General features: G+C 43.9%; 1 protein-coding gene across 2 annotated transcripts in view; it reads left to right on the top strand.

Moving 5' to 3' along the window:
- Positions 1–2319: 2319 nt before the first annotated feature.
- TNFRSF25 (TNF receptor superfamily member 25) overlaps positions 2320–20968 on the top strand; it is a 111663-nt gene continuing 93014 nt past the window's right edge. Inside the window, exon 1 of one of the 2 annotated variants that reach the window (XM_077257493.1) lies at positions 2320–2461. In XM_077257493.1, coding sequence (XP_077113608.1) covers positions 2426–2461 — 36 coding nt within the window. In that variant the 5' untranslated portion in view covers positions 2320–2425. The remainder of the gene's footprint in view (positions 2462–20968) is intronic. The other variant, XM_077257494.1, reaches the window with a different exon arrangement.

Here is a 20968-nt window from a genome sequence, read left to right as displayed (position 1 = left end):
CAGGCATTCAGGATGTTATTGGGACACGCCTGGTGTTAATGTTTTGGAGACACTGGGGGTTTCAGGATGACACTACTCTGGGGGAAATGTGTCCATCACAGTTACTCCTACACTCAAGATGTTATTCATATGCTCCATATGTTCTTGTTATGGGGGGCACTGTGGCTGTCGGTTACTCAGGCACTGAAGATGTTATTGGGATACTACAGATGTCATGTCATTGTTAAGGAGGCACTGTGGGTCTTATGGTTAAGGGAGTGCTCTGTCCCTGTCAAAGTGATTTTGGCAATCAGGATGTTATTGACGATGGGATATTCGTCAGTTGTTATTGTTATGGAGGCACTATGACTGTTATTGTAATGGGGTCATTCAGGATGTTACTGATATTGGGTTACATGCGTTGTTAGTTTTATGGAGCTACTGAAGGAGTGGTGGAGATGATGTTCTCTCTGACACCCCAAGTGGTTCAATGTATTTTATAGTAATGTAAAAGGTAAACCCCCCTGGGGCTGCAGTGTAACCTAGACAGGGTTAACTATAAGGGCTGGACCAGATTAAGGAGGGGGAACTGAGAGTTAGTGCCAAGTTCAGGAAGTGTCAAGTCCAATTACAGAAAGTGTGGTGAAGTGGCAGCAGTGGTCATAGGCAGTAGGCTGCTAGGGACAACATGAACCTGTTACTAGGGGCAGTGAATTGCCATAGAAAGAAAATGATGATCTTCATCCATTCTCCATCCATGTGTCATCCGTATATCCGTTGTTACACATTAACATTTACAAAACTGTACAAGGACAAATGCAGTTTCTCATGTCAGGAATTGCACCGTATCGATACAAGTCAGAAGTAGTGATGAGCGAGTGTACTCGGTACTCGGGTTTTCTGAGCACGCTCGGGTGTTCTCCGAGTATCTTGGGTGTTTTTGAAGATTATGTTTGAGTCCCCGCAGCTGCATGATTTGCGGCTGCTAGACAGCCTGAATACATGCAGGGATTGCCTGTGTGGACCGTGTGATATCTGCTCTTAACATGGGCAACATCTATGTTTAAAAGAAGGGATTTTCATCAGTGTTTTGGATCAGTATTCACTGTGTTTGTTTTTATCTTCAATGTTTCATCAATGATTTTCTCATATCCTTTCAAAAATAAAATAAATCCAAATCTTCTGTTGAAGGGGTTGCCCCGTTAACGATCATGGCCTATTGGATAGGTCATCGTTGTCTGATCGGTGGGGGTGCGATGCCATACCACCGCAGTGACTCAGTAGGGGTGTGACACCCGGTACCCCTGTCAATCAGCTGTTCTCGATGTCGGCGGTCAGAACTGCTCAGTTACGGAGCTGCACAGCGCCAATGACTGTCTAGTGGCCGTGTCCGGGTACTGCACATCCGCCACCTATTCAAATCAGTAGTGGATGGATGTGCAGTACCCGTCTATGGCCACTATTCCATTGACCGAGCTGTGCTGTGGAGCTCCGTAACTGAGCTTTTCTGGCCGCCGCCGACTCGGAACAGCTGATTGTTGGGGCGGTGCCGGGTGTCACACCCCACAGATCACACATTGATGATAATTTTCATGGACCCTTAGATTTTGATCTATGATTCAGATAAAAAAAATGGACGTCTCCCTCTTTTTCTTGTTTTGCACACCAATCGGTCCGGAAAATAACACAGATGTGTGAACGGCCCCATAGAATATATCCGGTAAGTGTTCTATCCGGGAAAAGTGGGGGAAAAATGGACGTCTGAATGAGCCCTTACTCTTTGGATCTATTATTATGAGTGGACATCTGCTGAGGGTTTAACAGTATAAAATACAATAACATTACAGTGCTTTCACGCTCTTGATTTGTTTTCGCACTGTTGGGGATATCCCAGGCTGAGAGGGGCTGAAGGTCGGACTGAACATAGTAGGGGTCACCCTCTTCCACCCGAGTCTAATGGATGGAGGAGGGGAAATGTCTCATGTCATTGGATATTAATTGGCTCTAGTGTTTCTACATCACGTCCTTGGTCAGCAATACCGGTGTGGTCGTATGCCGTACACCGAGAGCTGACATCACCCCTTCCTCCCCCATCATTCACTGTCTTCACGTAAATTCTTTAACTTTTTTTTTTTTTACAAAGATTGTCACTTATAACAAGGAGCAAGTTTTCAGAACCCTACATTCATGTGGTTACACTTACAAAGCAAAGTCTTAACGCAATTTCCCCTTTGTGTGGGCTACCTAATGACAAGAAGACGGGGAGGTGGGGCCCGGGGACGGCGGCGGGCAAAATGCAGAAGAGGGAAAAACCTTACATTGCCTGAAGTGTTCTCTGTCACTGTAGTAACTTCTGCCGGGGATGATGCATCGCGTTATATGCCTCCGGACTCTGGAGCTTTGAGACCTTCTTGACGCACTTGGTAATTTATTAAAAAAACGCAAAATGAAAGGTTTTTGGTGCGTTTTGCTACTGGGATGGGTAAGTCACGACTTTTACTCGCTCTTTAGACATCTCACCACTGACGGCATTAAGGCTATGTTCACACTTTGCTTTTTTGCGGCCTTTTTCTGCAAAACCTGCTCTGTTGGCAGAAAAGAAGTTAAGTTTTTATTGCGCTTTTCCTGTGTTTGTTGTTGTTTGCAATTGGTTTTCGTTAAAATTGTTACCCCCCTCGCCTTCTATAGCATCTTTATTGTACCGTGTATCACTTGATGCAGAATGAGTTAACTGAGGATCCGTCAGTCAGCTCACTAGGACACTCTGATGGGCAGTTTGTAACGCTTTTATCTGTCTTTTCTGTGCTCATTTATCACCGTAAAAGTTTTAATGAAAGCCAACTGCAAAATTTTTTTAGGTTTTTTTTGTAGCCTCAAGTAAAAGAAAAACATGTCCCAAGTTGTGGACAACCCCTTTAAGTATTTTACATTTTTTCCTTTCCAGTCTGGAGCAACCATCTCTACCTGTGAAATGTTCTATGATATTGGTTTGACTTTTATTATGTCATGTGTTGTAGAATTTGTTCTTGCGAAAAACTGCATCAGAATGTAATGCAAAGGCTGTCAGGGCATGCTGAGAATTGTAGTTATTCAACAGCTGAAGAACCACAGATTAAGAAACCACTGATCTTCAGAGATGACCCAGATTATTCCAGCTACATTTCAATGCAGAATAGATCAGAATACATATAATGATTTCTTTCCTATTGCATATATATCTTAAAGGTGATCTGTCACTTGCCATAAATATGTCATTTTTTTAATATCATGTAAATGCCGCTGTTCTCCTGAATCCGGCATTGTTTTCCTTTTGTTTCTGCGCCTCTCTGTTCCTGAGATATGGCCCCTTCTTCCCTGTACATAAATTGAGTCTTTTTAGCAAAACAAATAAAAGATGAGGACCACGCCCATTTGGCTAACAAGACTAGATTTATATACATGGAAGAAGAGTCCATATCTCAGGAACGGAGAGGCGCAGGAACAAAAGAAAAACAATGCCGGATTCAGGAGAACAGCGGCATTTACATGAGATTTAAAAAATTACATCTTTATGGCAAGTGACAGTAATAGGAAATAATTATATTATGGCAAAGTCTACGTCTGTAGATTGGTAGGAACTCTAGGGCACTAGGACTACAGTGCTCGGGTGCTGTTACTGCTCACGGGCAGCAAGCAGAGATCCTAACAACAGAGAATCTTATTCAAAAGTGTTAATGTTTAGCTTTTGTGCCTTCTTTATAAGGGGTTTTATACCACTACAAGTACATTTTACATATGTTTTATCATCATCTAAAAATTCAGAATGCTGGATCTCATTGATGCCAGAAGAAAGGATAATTTTGTGCATTTACTAAGAGGGTTGTGCAAGATTAAAAAAAAACAAACATCTGCTTTCCTCTAAGTAACAGCACCACACCGGTCAATGGGTTGGTTGTGGTACTGCATTTTGGGTTAACTTAGTTGAGTAGAGCTGTGATATTAGACACAACCCATGGACCGATGTGTTTTTCTAATCCTGACCACCGCCTTTAGGCCGGCGTCACACTGGCGTTTTAAACGGCCGAGTGCAATGCGATAAAAAATCGCATTGCACTCGGACCAATGTTCAGCTATGGGGCAGCTCCCACAAGCCGACTTTTTGTCGGCCTTTTTCCTCGGTCCGAGACAATCGCAGCATGCTGCGATTGTCTCGGACCGAGGAAAACTCTCGGCTCACTCGCACCCATATAAGCCTATGGGTGCGAGTGAGACAGCGCACACCACTCGGATATCATCTGAGTGATGTGCATTATAAGCGGACCCCAGCAATGGAGGAGATGGAGAAATTCATTTCTCCGCCTCCTCTGCAGCTGTGCTCCGATCCTCCCTGTGCGAGAGAATCGGAGCACAGACGCATGACACTCGGCTCCTGCTCTGCTGCGAGCAGGAGCCGAGTGTCATTAGCATATCGCATCCGATGATCTCGCATCACATCGGATGCAATACGCCAGTGTGACGCCGGCCTTAAAGTGACTTTTATCACTGCAGATAAATTATGCCACCATGGGGATATATACAAGGTGGTCAGATGATTTCTGCTCTATAAAGACGACAAAGCCGTCCATACACACATGCTCGGGTGCTAATAGAGTGTCTTCTGTGTGCTCGATACATACGTTCGAGTCCCCACGGCTGCATGTCTCCCGTCTGTTCGACAGCCGCAACCATGGCCGGACTGGTCATCTGGCAATTCTGGCAAATGCCAGAAGGGCCTGTCTGGTCATGGGCCGCCATGTCTGCTACATTGCTAACAGAATCGGTGTTCTAAAGACATCCATACTGTTAAGAGTTTTGACGGGGCACAAAGTCGCTGACTCCGTCACTTACCCCAGCAGGCCACGGGTATCATTAGAAATATTGGTCTTGTAGTAAATCTTCCTTTCCTCCATTCAGGGTAATATTAGTAATATATCCCATCTAGTTCATGGGGATGGGGACAACATGGGCCTGTGTGATTTCAAATGCCAGGGCTGAATTTCAACCCCAGTCCATACCTGCCTGGCCGCAACACATGCAGGGATGTCTTGTTTGTTAGGCAATCTCTCAGCCGTGAGACATGCAGCTGCGGGGACTTGGAAGATATTATTCGAGCACACCGAAGACACTGTTTGGACCCGAGCATGCTCAGATAACACCTTATCCGAGCACGTTCGCTCATCCCTAGTGGACATCCCTGATATGGGACCTCTACCTCCCCTGTGGATATGTCATAGGCTTCTAAAGGCGATCTGCTTTAATTTACCCATTACATTCTAGTCTTCTGTAAAAAGCAAAAACTAGAAAAAAGTCCGGCCTCTATGATGACATAAGTATTCGGTTTAGTGTAATTATTGACATTTACGTTAACCCAGTTGTGGTTTCTATCGCATAAAACTGTGACCTCAGCATTGGGACACTCTGCAGGTTATGACTGTACATAAACATTTACATTTTCCCCTAAACATTGCAGTTAAAAAGACAAGGTATATTTTGGTGTAGACAGGTCCATCTGTGTCTAATCAGATTGCCGATCTGTGACGTTAAAGGGGTTGTCCGGGACATCTTACATTGATGACCCATCCTCAGGGTAGTTATCAATAAAGACTCGCTCCCACTTGCCATTAAATATTACGAATGCAATTTGATTAAAAATCGTATTGACTTCGCACCAATTTAATCCTGGTGTTTCGTTCTCCATTGTGTTGTTTTTTTTTCTGTTTTGATCAGATCGTGTTCGGATAGGAAAAAAATCGCAGCATGCTGTAATCGGATCACACCCACCTATGTAAGTCTAAGGCCGGTGTCACACTAGAGAGTTTTACGGACGTATGAGAGGCGCAAAAACTACGCATTGCACACGGACCAATGATTCTCTATGGTGCAGCTTCTATCTGGCATATATTATGCATCCTTATTTTACGGCCGTACAAAATCACAGCATTGTGCGTTTGTCAGCTTATTGCGCAAAAAATACGCCAATGAAAGTCTATAGGGGCGAGAAAAATACGGATTACACACGGACCATGCGTGTGACTTGCGTAAAATACGCAAGAGTACAGCAGGTGAATGACAGGAAATGTGCCAAGCCCTCAATCAGGAAGCTTAGACATGCAAATTAGCTGAAAAAGCCACACAGACATCCCAGAAGTCTGCCGCACGGAGTCTTCAGCATCATGGCCAATATTAGAAATGTGGAAATGCTGCTGGTCCTGGTGCAAGAGAGGCCAGAAATTTGGGATCAGAGAGATGCCCATTACTCCAACCGGGCCAGAAAAGAGACGGCATGGAGGAGAAGGGCCGGCGTCAGCACCCGGGCAAATGCCGGGGCCCTGAACAGGCAGGGGGCCCACTTGCCGTTGGGGACACTGGCGCTATAGTGCTGGCCCCCGCGAGTGGACCCCCCGCCTGCTCCGGGCCCCGGCACTTGCGATACTTACCTCTCCCGGTTCCAGAGCTGCAGCGTCTTCCATCCTGTGACTGTGACGTTCAGGTCAGAGGGCGCGATGACGTCACCAGTGCGCGCGCTCTGCCCGAGCAGTCGCAGCACAGAGCAGGAAGACGCCAACGCTGAGGAGTCCAGAGCAGAGCAGCGTCAAGCAACCACAGGTGAATATTTCATTATTATTTTTTTTTTATATTTGGAGCAATATATGGGGCTAATTCTATATGGAGTATCTTATGGGGCCAATAATATAGGGAGCATCTTATGAAGCCAATTCTATAGGGAGCATTATATGAGGCCAAATTAATATGGAGCCAATTTAATATGGAGCAGTATATGGGGCCAATAATATATGAAGCATCTTATGGGGCCAATTATTTTTGGAGCATTATATGGGACCCATTCTGTAAGGAGTATTATATGGGCCCATTCTGTATGGAGCATCATATGGGGCCCATTCTGTATGGAGCAATATATGGGACTCAGTATACTGTATGGGGCCGATCATATACTGTATGGAGTGAGTATAGTGAGCCACATATAATTCTCCATACAGTATATGATGGGCCCCATCTATTGCTCCATATATAATGGGACTCATATCCCATTATATATGGAGCAATAGATGGGGCCCATCATATACTGTATGGAGAATTATATGTGGCTCACTATACTGTATGGAGCATTATATGGGGTCAATTCCGTATGGAGCAATATATGCGGCTCATTCTGTATGGAGCACTCTGTGGTGCCCATTATACTGTATGGAGCATTATATGAGGCTCATTATTCTGTATGGAGCACAATATTGGGCTCATTATTCTGTTTGGAGCAATACATGGGGCTCATTATTCTGTATAGAGGACTATGTGGTGCCAATTATACTGTATGGAGCACTATATGGGGCCATTATACTGTATGGGGCAGTATATGGGGCTCATTATTCTGTTTGGAGCAATATATGGGGCTCATTATTCTGTATAGAGGACTATACTGTCTGGTTTCTAAGCTAATATAGAATGCACAATAGATATCACTCATGTAATGTAAGAAGTAAGTGAAATCTTTTGCATTGTACTATACCTATATTTCTCTGCCGTATCCGTGCATTATGAATTGTGGTATGTGTTAAAGGGGCCCACCAGGACTCTTTTGCCCAGGGCCCATGAAAACCTGGAGCCGGCCCTGTGGAGGAGCGTATGTGGGATCCTTTTCCCGGAATATGAGCAGCGGCCACGTGAGGTCCAGAGGCAGATAAGTAAGTACACTCGTGTTTCTCACACTCTGAATAATATTGCAAACTGCATTACCAACATGAATTTGGTCCTAATGTTCTTTAAATTAAGATTAATCTCATTTATTTATATAGCACCATTAATAACATGGTGCTGGACATGAGAAAGGGGTTACGTTCATATTTGTTTAGATGTCGTTTACATTTTCAAAATTTACACTGACATACTGCTACAGAGGGGAGACGACCCTGTCCTTATGGCCGGAAAATCTATGTATTTTACATTATATCATATTGTGCTGTTGGAGGTTACAATATTTATGTTGATGATATTTTATGAAAAATGCAGGTTACTAGGCCACATTAAAATCTGCTATATCACCGTCACATTGTGGTACCACTGTGCACAATGGCCTTATACATTATTTTTTGCTCTTTCATTGCAGTGGAAGATGTTATGAGACGATGGTGCAGCATACGCGACCAATATAGACGAGAAAGACAGCAGCGGGCCAGGAGTGGGTCAGCAGCGCCTTCCAAAAAAAAATATATATATATATACTATGACCAATTTTCCTTTTTGGACCCCAGTATGGATCTGAGACCGTAAGTAAAAACATCATAAAACATAACACATATGTTTAATAAAGGTAAAATGGTAAATTTTATAAAAATAATCATAAACTTTACTAACAGAACACAGTCCAACCTCACTGAGAGGGAGACCGGCTCAGATTCGGAGGCCCTGATAGATCCGGTTGGGGAAGGAGAAGAGGTGGTTGGCCCATCTTCACATCCTTCTAGTGACATCCCTCCTGCATCAACTTCAGTTGCACCTCAAGATCCAGCAACAACTGGCGAAGAAGCTGCTCCACCACCCACAGCAGGACCACATCCTGTAAGCCAAGAAGAACAAGGAAACAGTAGCAGCCCTACTGTTCCACTGGAGACATCCCCACAGCCTGCTGTCATTTCCCACCGTGGCCGCAGAAGGAGAGAGCTGCAAGAATCTAGCAGGAATGTGGACATTGGGGTCCTTAATTATTTGGCCAGGGCTGCACAGGATGATGGTGAGGAGGCCTATGCGAGGAGCCTGGCCCGGTACCTCCGTCCCATACCCCGTGAGGTGAGGCTACGTGTGAGAGGGTGTTTTCAAATACTTATTGATGCATGTACCACACCAAATGAACCTTATGAATTGTTTGAGTTCATTGAGAGGTGGCAGCTGTCACCACGTAATGTCCTGCGCCTTCCATCATCTCAACAGGTGCATGGTCAACAAGTATTTGAAGCACCCCCTCCACGTGTGCCTACACCTCTACCCCTTCCCACCCAAAACCCACCAAGGCCCGCACATTACCATATGCCATGATACCATCAACTTTCCCAATATGGCCACTTGTCCAGACCCAGTGCTGGAGGCTGGTCCCAACCTGGGTTTGGACGACATGGCCATATTGGTGGGGGTTATGGGGCAAGGCCTTATTTCCAACATCATGAGGGCCATAGTCAAAACTCTTATTCGAGCCAATACCCAACTGCCCAATATGATCAAGGGCATCATTTTGAGCATGGTCAAACATCCAACACACAGGATGATGTACAATTGGCCCAGCAAAGGCCACCTGACCAGGACCCTGAGCTTCCTCCATCACCTCCACCAACTTTCTGTAATGCAAATTGGTTTATGAGGCTTCTTTTTATATTTTTGTGTCTAAAATATTTTATTTTCATTCTGCTGTGATAGCACTTTGGTATGTTTTTGTTACCAAATGTTTTTTTGATGTTTACATTTTGAGATAAAACCATATGATATGAATATGGTGTATTGAAAAAAAAAGGCTTTTGATATAAGTAAAAAAATATATTCAAAAGTAAATTTTATGTTGTTGGAGCAATCATTACAACATCATACTCAATTACTCGGTCGATAAAAATCAGGTAAATAAATCAAAGAGACACACATAGTTAACTAATTAAAGTAATTTATGCATTATTACCAAAAAAATATGGATATATGAATATACACATATATATGTATATATATATATATATATATATATATATATATATATATATATATATATATATATATATATATATATATATACACATTACAACAAAGACAAAGAAACAGCATTATCTTGCCAGGGAGTAGCTCCATGAGCCATGAGGAGAAACAAAATAATTTGTAAAAATATCCCTAACTTTTAAGCCAGAAAGGGGATGCCGCGGAGGAAGGACTTGTGTTGTAGGCCTACCCACATTATCCAAATTGCCTTCAACACAGTCAGCTGAGGAACACTCATGAATTCTTGTGAAGTTGTGCAGAACAACACACGCTTTAATTACTTCATTTACATTTTGCTCACTCAGCTGAATGGCAGACTGGAGAACATGCCATTTGGATGCCATAATGCCAAAGGCGCACTCCACCAGTCGCTGTGCCCATGAAAGTCTGACATTAAACACCCGCCGCCAGTTGTCCAGGTTGCGCCGGGGATAAAGCCTCATGACATTCCTGCTCAATTGGAAGGCCTCATCTGCCACAAGAACATATGGCACTGCTTCAGCATTGGAGCCTGGGAGTTGTCGTGGTGGTGGGAGGTTTTCACGTAGCCGCTGACCCATAAAGGATGCATTGAAGACTCTAGAGTCTCCAGTTCACCCATAGGCCCCAATATCTACAATTATAAACCTGTAGTTACTGTAAACTACAGCCAACAGAACTACAGAGAAAAACTGCTTATAATTATAGAATTGGTAGCCTGAGTTCTGCGGCTTACGCACCCTGATATGTTTCCCATCCAGGGCTCCAATACAGTGCGGAAATTGACAACAGTCAGAAAAATCACGGGCTATTTTCAGCCAATCTTCCATTTTGGGCTCCGGCATCACAAGTTCATGTAGTTTGTCCCATATTTGCACACATGTATTCCGCACAATGCTTAAAATAGTGGACCGCCCTATGAGAAATTCAAGATGTAGTCCCGCATAAGATAATCCAGTTGACAGGAATCTGAAAGCCCCCCCCCCAAAAAAAAAAAAAAAAGCTAAGTAACAATGCTTTTCTAAAACCCTAGTAGACAAAAGTATTATGAGGAAACCAAAAGGCAGGAGACCAGTGTACCTTCATAAATTTACACTGGATACTAACATTTAACATTTACTACATATTTAGATATGCTTTCTTACAAATTTAATGACATAATTTAAATAAAATGGTATGTACAGTATGTGAGGACGGTGAATACATACCGTAAGGTAAGGAGAAGACGCTCCTCTGCAGATATGCATTTCCACATCCTGGTATCCTGATATGTGATTCCTGGACGTACTGTCTCCAACAATATATCAAATGTGGGTATTGTCATGCGACAGTACTGGAAGAATTTGTCCGGATGTGTCCGCAGAGCTGAATATAGCCTGTGAAAATGGCCTTTAGTGAGGCGTTGCCGCAAAAGTGGATGCACCCACATTCTCCTTCTCCTCCTATCACAGGGTATGGCTGGCCAAAGCGGCGTGACAAGACCCAATTAAATAACACCCGCTGAGTTGGTGTGAATTGCAGGAGGTCACACATCTTGCCCAACTACCACCAAAACACCTACACAAGCACAGCAACAAAATGGCCATATGGGAGGGTTCCACCTGTTGTAGAGGCCTTAAATAGGATTATGCTGTTGATTTAAATTATTTTCAGGCCTCAAAACCGTTAAATGTCCATTTTGTAAGGTTGCGTGAAAAAAAAACGCATTACGGATGCCATACGGATTACATACGGAGGTTCACAAGCGTAAAATACGCTGCCACACCCTGCCTTCGGATGACATACGGATCACTGTTTTGGGATCATTTCTGCGTATTACACATGTAAAATACAGACCGTATTTCCCTACGCTGAGTGTGACGCCGGCCTAAGTCTGTGAAACATCGCACTGCACTCAAATATCACCTGAGTGCAATACGATTCCCGCCGACGCCATCAGCAGAGGAGATATGGCTGGAGCTGAATGTCATTAGCATATCGCATAGGATTTGATTTATTAGTGGGACCCCAGCCTATCTGATCTGATCAATGTGGGTCAGAAGCCCGACACCCCTCTTGATCAGCTGGCCGGAATTGCTCAATTGCAGCGCAGCACAGCGCCATCAACTGTATGATGGCAGTGACCAGACATTGCACATCCACAGCCTACCCGCTTCTAGCTACCACTAGGGGGGGCTTAGGAGCATTCTGTATATAATTCATATATACAGTTTCGACGCTGACTTCTTCTGGGGGCGTCGCGCGAAACGCGCGTCGAGGTGAGAAGACGTCACGTCACGTCACGTCGAGTCTTTCAGGTGAATTGGGCACCTTATATCTCATCTTTCAAATGTACTAATGGTCACTTTGTATGTATCCCTCCACATGGTTTGGAATGTGGCATTTATACATTTTGTGATATAAATAGAGTTCCTGCCACCTTTCTTTCTTCATCTAATTCCTCATGGGGTACAGTTATATAGCAATCCTTCATCTGCACAGTGCACTTTATTTTGGATAGATAACCATCATACTGGGCTTTATGTACTTTTCTAGGCCTGATATGCGGTGATGGTCATTGCGGATATATCTTTGCACACTGGTGTGACTGTAGTGCCTATGCTATAGAGCTATTTATGACTGAGCTCACTTACATTATTATTTATCATTTTGTATTTTGTGATAGATATTATAGGATAATCATTGTAGTAGCACAGTGTATTTTACATTGGATGAATATCCATGTTTTGTACGCCTATTTAGAACAGGGCCATTATTCCATTATAACCCCATTTTTTCTATATTAAGAGGATACATACAGCTCTGGCAAATATTAAGAGACCACGGCACAGTTTTATAAAAATCAGCTTCTCTACATGTCTGACAGCCAGTCCATTCCAGTGTCAGTTGAATTCCAACCAGAGTACACCTCATTCTACTTAATGTGCTTCTGATTAGGTGATCACCTGAACCAAATCTTATTTAACAAAGGAAAGTAGAAAAAACACTGCTGTGGTGTTCACAATCCTCTTGCAATAGGACAAGCTGGATGGCAAAACAAGTGCTAGGAATATCCCAAAAGTAATAGAAATTAAAAAATAACTTTGAACCATGTCAAAGGAGTTGAAAAGAGAAGTCTTGAGTGAGGAAAAGAAGGGCTCACTTCTGGCTTTACTAGCAGAGGGACTGTTGTGAATTTACTTTTTGCTCCCTCTAGTGGTTACTAGTTTTTTGACTCTGGTTTTTCTGTCATTCCTTTTATCCGCACCTGGGTCGTTAGTTAAGGGTGTTGCTATTTAAGCTCCCTGGACCTTCAGTTCAATGCCTGGCAACGTAGTTATCAGAGCTAGTCTGCTGTGCTCTTGTCTACTGATCCTGGTTCCAGTTATATCAGCTAAGTCCGCTTTTTGCTTTTTGCTATTTTGTTTTGGTTTTGTATTTTTGTCCAGCTTGTTCCAAATATATATCCTGACCTTTGCTGGAAGCTCTAGGGGGCTGGTGTTCTCCCCCCGGACCGTTAGACGGTTCGGGGGTTCTTGAATTTCCAGTGTGGATTTTGATAGGGTTTTTGTTGACCATATAAGTTACCTTTCTTTATTCTGCTATCAGTAAGCGGGCCTCTCTGTGCTAAACCTGGTTCATTTCTGTGTTTGTCATTTCCTCTTACCTCACCGTTATTATTTGTGGGGGGCTTCTATCCAGCTTTGGGGTCCCCTTCTCTGGAGGCAAGAAAGGTCTTTTGTTTTCCTCTACTAGGGGTAGCTAGATTCTCCGGCTGGAGCGTGTCATCTAGAATCAACGTAGGAATGATCCCCGGCTACTTCTAGTGTTGGCGTTAGGAGTAGATATATGGTCAACCCAGCTACCACTGCCCTATGAGCTGGATTTTTGTATTCTGCAGACTTCCACGTTCCTCTGAGACCCTCGCCATTGGGGTCATAACAGTTTGCCAGGCCAGTATTAAATGTTTAATGCATTGCAGAAGAGGGATTATAAGAAAGAAGATTCTGAGTTTTTTTTTTTTTTTTTTTTTTCTTCTTCCCCTTTACCTCAGAGTGGCTATGCTTGCTGCAGACATGAATGTCCAGACCTTGATTACAAGTGTGGACCAGCTGGCTACTCGTGTGCAGGGCATACAAGACTATGTTATCAGTAATCCTAGGTCAGAACCTAAAATACCGATTCCTGAACTGTTTTCCGGAGACAGGTTTAAGTTTAGGAATTTTGTGAATAATTGTAAATTGTTTTTGTCCCTGAGACCCTGTTCATCTGGAGACTCTGCTCAGCAAGTAAAAATTGTTATTTCGTTCTTACGGGGCGACCCTCAGGATTGGGCTTTTTCGCTGGCGCCAGGAGATCCGGCATTGGCTGATATTAATGCGTTTTTTCTGGCGCTCGGTTTACTTTATGAGGAACCCAATCTTGAGATTCAGGCAGAAAAGGCCTTGCTGGCTATGTCTCAGGGGCAGGACGAGGCTGAAGTGTACTGCCAAAAATTTCGGAAATGGTCCGTGCTGACACATTGGAACGAGTGTGCACTGGCCGCTAATTTTAGAAATGGCCTTTCTGAAGCCATTAAGAATGTTATGGTGGGTTTTCCCATTCCCACAGGTCTGAATGATACTATGGCACTGGCTATTCAAATTGACCGGCGGTTGCGGGAGCGCAAAACCGCAAATTCCCTCATGGTGTTTTCTGAACAGACACCTAATTCGGTGCAATGTGATAGAAAAATCGCAAATTCCCTCATGGTGTTGTCTGAACAGACACCTGATTTAATGCAATGTGATAGAATCCTGACTAGAAATGAGCGGAAAATTCATAGACGCCGGAATGGCTTGTGCTACTACTGTGGTGATTCTACACATATTATCTCAGCATGCTCTAAACGTATAGCTAAGGTTGTTAGTCCTGTCACCGTTGGTAATTTGCAACCTAAATTTATTCTGTCTGTAACTTTGATTTGCTCACTGTCGTCTTTTCCTGTCATGGCGTTTGTAGATTCAGGTGCTGCCCTGAGTCTTATGGATCTGTCATTTGCTAAGCACTGTGGTTTTACTCTTGAACCATTAGAAAATCCTATTCCTCTTAGGGGTATTGATGCTACGCCATTGGCAGCAAATAAACCGCAGTATTGGACACAGGTTATCATGTGCATGACTCCTGAACACCGCGAGGTGATACGTTTTCTCGTTCTACATAAAATGCATGATTTGGTTGTTTTAGGGCTGCCATGGTTACAGACCCATAATCCAGTCCTTGACTGGAAGGCTATGTCAGTCTCAAGTTGGGGCTGTCGTGGTATTCATGGGGATTCCCTGCCTGTGTCTATTGCTTCTTCTACGCCTTCGGAAGTTCCGGAGTATTTGTCTGATTATCAGGATGTCTTCAGTGAGTCTGAGTCCAGTGCACTGCCTCCTCATAGGGACTGTGACTGTGCTATAGATTTGATCCCAGGCAGTAAATTTCCTAAGGGAAGACTGTTTAATCTGTCGGTACCTGAACATACCGCTATGCGTTCATATATCAAGGAGTCTCTAGAGAAAGGACATATTCGTCCGTCTTCTTCCCCTCTTGGTGCGGGATTCTTTTTTGTGGCAAAAAAGGACGGATCTTTGAGACCTTGTATTGATTATCGGCTTTTAAATAAGATCACTGTCAAATTTCAGTATCCTTTACCGCTGTTGTCTGACTTGTTTGCCCGGATTAAAGGTGCCAAGTGGTTCACCAAGATAGATCTTCGTGGTGCGTACAACCTTGTGCGCATTAAGCAAGGTGATGAATGGAAAACCGCATTCAATACGCCCGAAGGTCATTTTGAGTACTTGGTGATGCCTTTTGGGCTCTCCAATGCGCCTTCAGTTTTTCAGTCCTTTATGCATGACATTTTCCGGAAGTATCTGGATAAATTTTTGATTGTTTATCTGGATGATATTTTGTTTTTTTCTGATAATTGGGATTCGCATGTGGAGCAGGTCAGGTTGGTCTTTAAAATTTTGCGTGAAAATTCTTTGTTTGTCAAGGGCTCAAAGTGTCTCTTTGGTGTACAGAAGGTTCCCTTTTTGGGGTTCATTTTTTCCCCTTCTGCTGTGGAGATGGACCCAGTCAAGGTCCGAGCTATTCTTGATTGGACTCAGCCCTCGTCAGTTAAGAGTCTACAGAAGTTCTTGGGTTTCGCTAACTTCTACCGTCGTTTTATCGCTAATTTTTCTAGCATTGTGAAACCTTTGACGGATATGACCAAGAAGGGCTCCGATGTAGCTAACTGGGCTCCTGCTGCCGTGGAGGCTTTCCAGGAGTTGAAACGCCGGTTTACTTCGGCGCCTGTTTTGTGCCAGCCCGATGTCTCACTTCCCTTTCAGGTTGAGGTGGATGCTTCAGAGATTGGAGCAGGGGCCGTTTTGTCGCAGAGAGGCCCTGGTTGCTCTGTTATGAAACCTTGTGCCTTTTTCTCTAGGAAGTTTTCGCCTGCCGAGCGAAATTATGATGTGGGCAATCGGGAGTTGTTGGCCATGAAATGGGCATTTGAGGAGTGGCGTCATTGGCTCGAGGGTGCTAAGCATCGTGTGGTGGTCTTGACTGATCACAAAAATCTGATGTATCTCGAGTCTGCTAAACGCCTTAATCCGAGACAGGCCCGCTGGTCATTGTTTTTCTCCCGCTTTGATTTTGTTGTCTCGTATTTACCAGGTTCAAAGAATGTGAAGGCCGATGCTCTTTCTAGGAGCTTTGTGCCTGATGCTCCTGGAGTCGCTGATCCTGTTGGTATTCTTAAAGATGGAGTTATCTTGTCAGCTATTTCTCCGGATCTGCGACGTGTGTTGCAGAGATTTCAGGCTGATAGGCCTGAGTCTTGTCCACCTGACAGACTGTTTGTCCCGGATAAGTGGACCAGCAGAGTCATTTCCGAGGTTCATTCCTCGGTGTTGGCAGGTCACCCGGGAATTTTTGGCACCAGAGATCTGGTGGCCAGGTCCTTTTGGTGGCCTTCCTTGTCAAGGGATGTGCGGTCATTTGTGCAGTCCTGTGGGACTTGTGCTCGAGCTAAGCCTTGCTGTTCTCGTGCCAGCGGTTTGCTCTTGCCCTTGCCTGTCCCGAAGAGACCTTGGACACATATCTCCATGGATTTCATTTCTGATCTTCCGCTATCCCAGGGCATGTCCGTTATCTGGGTGATATGTGATCGCTTCTCAAAGACGGTCCATTTGGTTCCTTTGCCTAAGCTGCCTTCCTCTTCCGATCTGGTTCCTGTGTTTTTCCAGAACGTGGTTCGTTTGCACGGCATCCCTGAGAATATTGTGTCAGACAGAGGATCCCAGTTCGTTTCCAGATTCTGGCGATCCTTTTGTAGTAGGATGGGCATTGATTTGTCGTTTTCGTCTGCTTTCCATCCTCAGACTAATGGACAGACGGAGCGAACCAATCAGACTTTGGAGGCTTATTTGAGGTGTTTTGTCTCTGCTGATCAGGACGATTGGGTGACATTCTTGCCGTTGGCTGAGTTTGCCCTTAATAATCGGGCTAGTTCCGCCACCTTGGTTTCGCCTTTTTTCTGCAACTCTGGTTTCCATCCTCGCTTTTCTTCGGGTCATGTGGAGCCTTCTGACTGTCCTGGGGTGGATTCTGTGGTGGATAGGTTGCAGCGGATCTGGAATCATGTGGTGGACAACTTGAAGTTGTCACAGGAGAGGGCTCAGCGCTTTGCCAACCGCCGCGGTGTGGGTCCCCGACTACGCGTTGGGGATTTGGTATGGCTTTCTTCCCGCTTTGTTCCTATGAAGGTCTCCTCTCCCAAATTTGAACCTTGTTTTATTGGGCCTTACAAGATATTGGAAATCCTTAATCCTGTATCTTTTCGTCTGGATCTTCCTGTGTCGTTTGCTATTCACAATGTATTTCATAGGTCCTTGTTGCGGCGGTACATTGTGCCTATAGTTCCTTCTGCTGAGCCTCCTGCTCCGGTGTTGGTTGAGGGCGAGTTGGAGTACGTGGTGGAGAAGATCTTGGATTCTCGCCTCTCCAGGCGGAGGCTTCAGTACCTGGTCAAGTGGAAGGGCTATGGTCAGGAGGATAATTCCTGGGTGGTCGCCTCTGATGTTCATGCGGCCGATTTAGTTCGTGCCTTTCATGCCGCTCATCCTGATCGCCCTGGTGGTCGTGGTGAGGGTTCGGTGACCCCTCACTAAGGGGGGGGTACTGTTGTGAATTTACTTTTTGCTCCCTCTAGTGGTTACTAGTTTTTTGACTCTGGTTTTTCTGTCATTCCTTTTATCCGCACCTGGGTCGTTAGTTAAGGGTGTTGCTATTTAAGCTCCCTGGACCTTCAGTTCAATGCCTGGCAACGTAGTTATCAGAGCTAGTCTGCTGTGCTCTTGTCTACTGATCCTGGTTCCAGTTATATCAGCTAAGTCCGCTTTTTGCTTTTTGCTATTTTGTTTTGGTTTTGTATTTTTGTCCAGCTTGTTCCAAATATATATCCTGACCTTTGCTGGAAGCTCTAGGGGGCTGGTGTTCTCCCCCCGGACCGTTAGACGGTTCGGGGGTTCTTGAATTTCCAGTGTGGATTTTGATAGGGTTTTTGTTGACCATATAAGTTACCTTTCTTTATTCTGCTATCAGTAAGCGGGCCTCTCTGTGCTAAACCTGGTTCATTTCTGTGTTTGTCATTTCCTCTTACCTCACCGTTATTATTTGTGGGGGGCTTCTATCCAGCTTTGGGGTCCCCTTCTCTGGAGGCAAGAAAGGTCTTTTGTTTTCCTCTACTAGGGGTAGCTAGATTCTCCGGCTGGAGCGTGTCATCTAGAATCAACGTAGGAATGATCCCCGGCTACTTCTAGTGTTGGCGTTAGGAGTAGATATATGGTCAACCCAGCTACCACTGCCCTATGAGCTGGATTTTTGTATTCTGCAGACTTCCACGTTCCTCTGAGACCCTCGCCATTGGGGTCATAACAGGGACACAGTGAGCGTCATGTTGCCTCCATCCTTAAAATTTCTAAGACGGCAGTTCATTACATTATAGGTCAAGCAGCAGACATTAGGGACAACGAAGCTACAGACTGGCAGAGGGCAAAAACGACCTTCATCTTATTTGAATGTCACTCAGTAACAGCAGGATGACATCAAGTGACCTACAAAAGGAATGGTGAATGGCAGCTGGGGTGAAGTGCATGGCAAGAACAGTTTGTAACAGGTTTCTAGAGGCAGGACTCAAGTCATGTAAAGCTAGAAAAAGCCTTTCATCAATGAGAAGCAAAGGAGAGCCAGGCTGAAGTTTGCCAAAGACCATAAGGATTGGACCATAGAGGACTGGAGTAAGGTAATCTTCTGATGAGTCTAATTTTCAGCTTTGCCCAACACCTGGTCGTCTAATGGTTAGACGGAGACCTGGAGAGGTGTACAAGCCACAGTGTCTTACACACACTGTGAAATTTGGTGGAGGATCGGTGATGATCTGGGGATGCTTCAGCAAGGCTGGAATTGGACAGGTTGTTCTTTGCGAAGGACGTATGAATCAAGCCGCATACAAAGTTATCCTGGAATAGCAGCTGATTCCTTCTGCTCAGGAAATGTTCCCCAACTCTGAGGACTGTTTATTCCAGCAGGACAATGCACCATGCCACACAGCTAGGTCAATCAAGGTGTGGATGAAGGACCACCACATCAAATCCCTGTCATGGCCAGCCCAATCTCCAGACCTGAACCCCATTGAAAACCTCAGGAATGTAATCAAGAGGATGATGGAAGCCATCAAACAAAGAAGAACTGATTAATTTTTTGTACCAGGAGTGACATAAGGTCACCCAAAAGCATTGTGAAAGACTGGTGGAAAGCATGCCAAGACGCATGAAAGCTGTGATTAAAAATCATGGTTATTCCACAAAATATTGATTTCTGAACTCTTCCTGAGTTAAAACATTAGTATTGTTGTTTCTAAAATAATTATGAACTTGGTTTTTTTTTTGCATTATTTGAGGTCTGCAAGCAATGCTTTTTTTGATATTTTGCCCATTTCTCATTTTCAGAAAATAAATACAATATTTATTGCTTGGAACTTCGGAGACATGTTGTCAGAAGTTTATAGAATAAAAAAAAACAATTTACATTTTACTCAAAAATATACCTATAAAGAGAAAAATCAGACAAACTGAACATTTTACAGTGGTCTCTTAATTTTTGTTAGAGCTGTATATATTTTTATCACCACGGTATAATTATTAGTTAGCCTAATATGGACCGTTAAGGATATGATCATTTACCTTTTAGGTGATAAATTGTGGTCTGGCAGCGTCTCCCTTAGTTGAGACACTCTGCTTTTTTAATTTTGTCTATGTTACTGAGGTTTTAACTACGGTATATTGAAATAAAATATATATTTTATCTTTTATGGATCTCTTCTTTACATCGGATGTATTTGCACCAGGGTGTTGATGTTTAGCTCTCTAATGTGCATAAGAATTTTCAGAGTATTGTCCACCACTTTGAAATTAATCATTGATCCGTGGAATAGGTCATCAATATTAGAACAGTGGGGGTCCTACAACCTATACCCCACCAAACAGCAGTTTTCAGTAGTTAGAGATGAAAAACGCATCTCGGCACCATATCTGCATGATTGGTGGAGGTTCGACCTCTAGGACCCCCATGATCCTGAAAATTAAGGAGCTGTGCTGCTAATTAACTGCTGCAACCCCTCCAGCTTCTTTCGCTGTACAGCGGTTCCTCAGCTGCGCACATTGACGCAGATTCGCAGCACAACTGCACGAGTACCACTGCACCCCCACACAGGAACCACAGCACTGAATCTGTGATGCAGCCCCTTCATTTTCAGGAACATGATGTGATGGCATGTTTTTACTGTATGCTATCGCTTTATGAGATAAGATTACCCTATTATACCGTCTCAATGTTTTTTGCACTTATAACCCACGATGCCTTTTAATTATAAGAATTTACTATTATTCTCTATTCTTTATACAGCACTGCGGAAGAAAATAACTAAAATTCTAACTTTCCTTCACACATGCATAGAGTAGTGTCATAGAAAGACAACCTTTTAGAGAGGTTTTGGAATGGATGATAATAGAAAAATAGTACCAATTACATGGCACATAAAGGACTCTGTCTTAACTCAGGAATAAGCTGATTAACATTATGGTGGTAGTTTAGGAAATGCAGTGCAGGGTGTATTCTATGTCGCACTGTCACAGCTTGATCAGCAAACTCCAGAGAGTCTTTACCCAGCAGGAAGTGGGCCTCAATATTT

Source organism: Ranitomeya variabilis, chromosome 4 (assembly GCF_051348905.1).
Source record: "Ranitomeya variabilis isolate aRanVar5 chromosome 4, aRanVar5.hap1, whole genome shotgun sequence".
Lineage (NCBI taxonomy): Eukaryota > Metazoa > Chordata > Amphibia > Anura > Dendrobatidae > Ranitomeya > Ranitomeya variabilis.
This window is presented reverse-complemented; position numbering and strand designations above follow the sequence as displayed.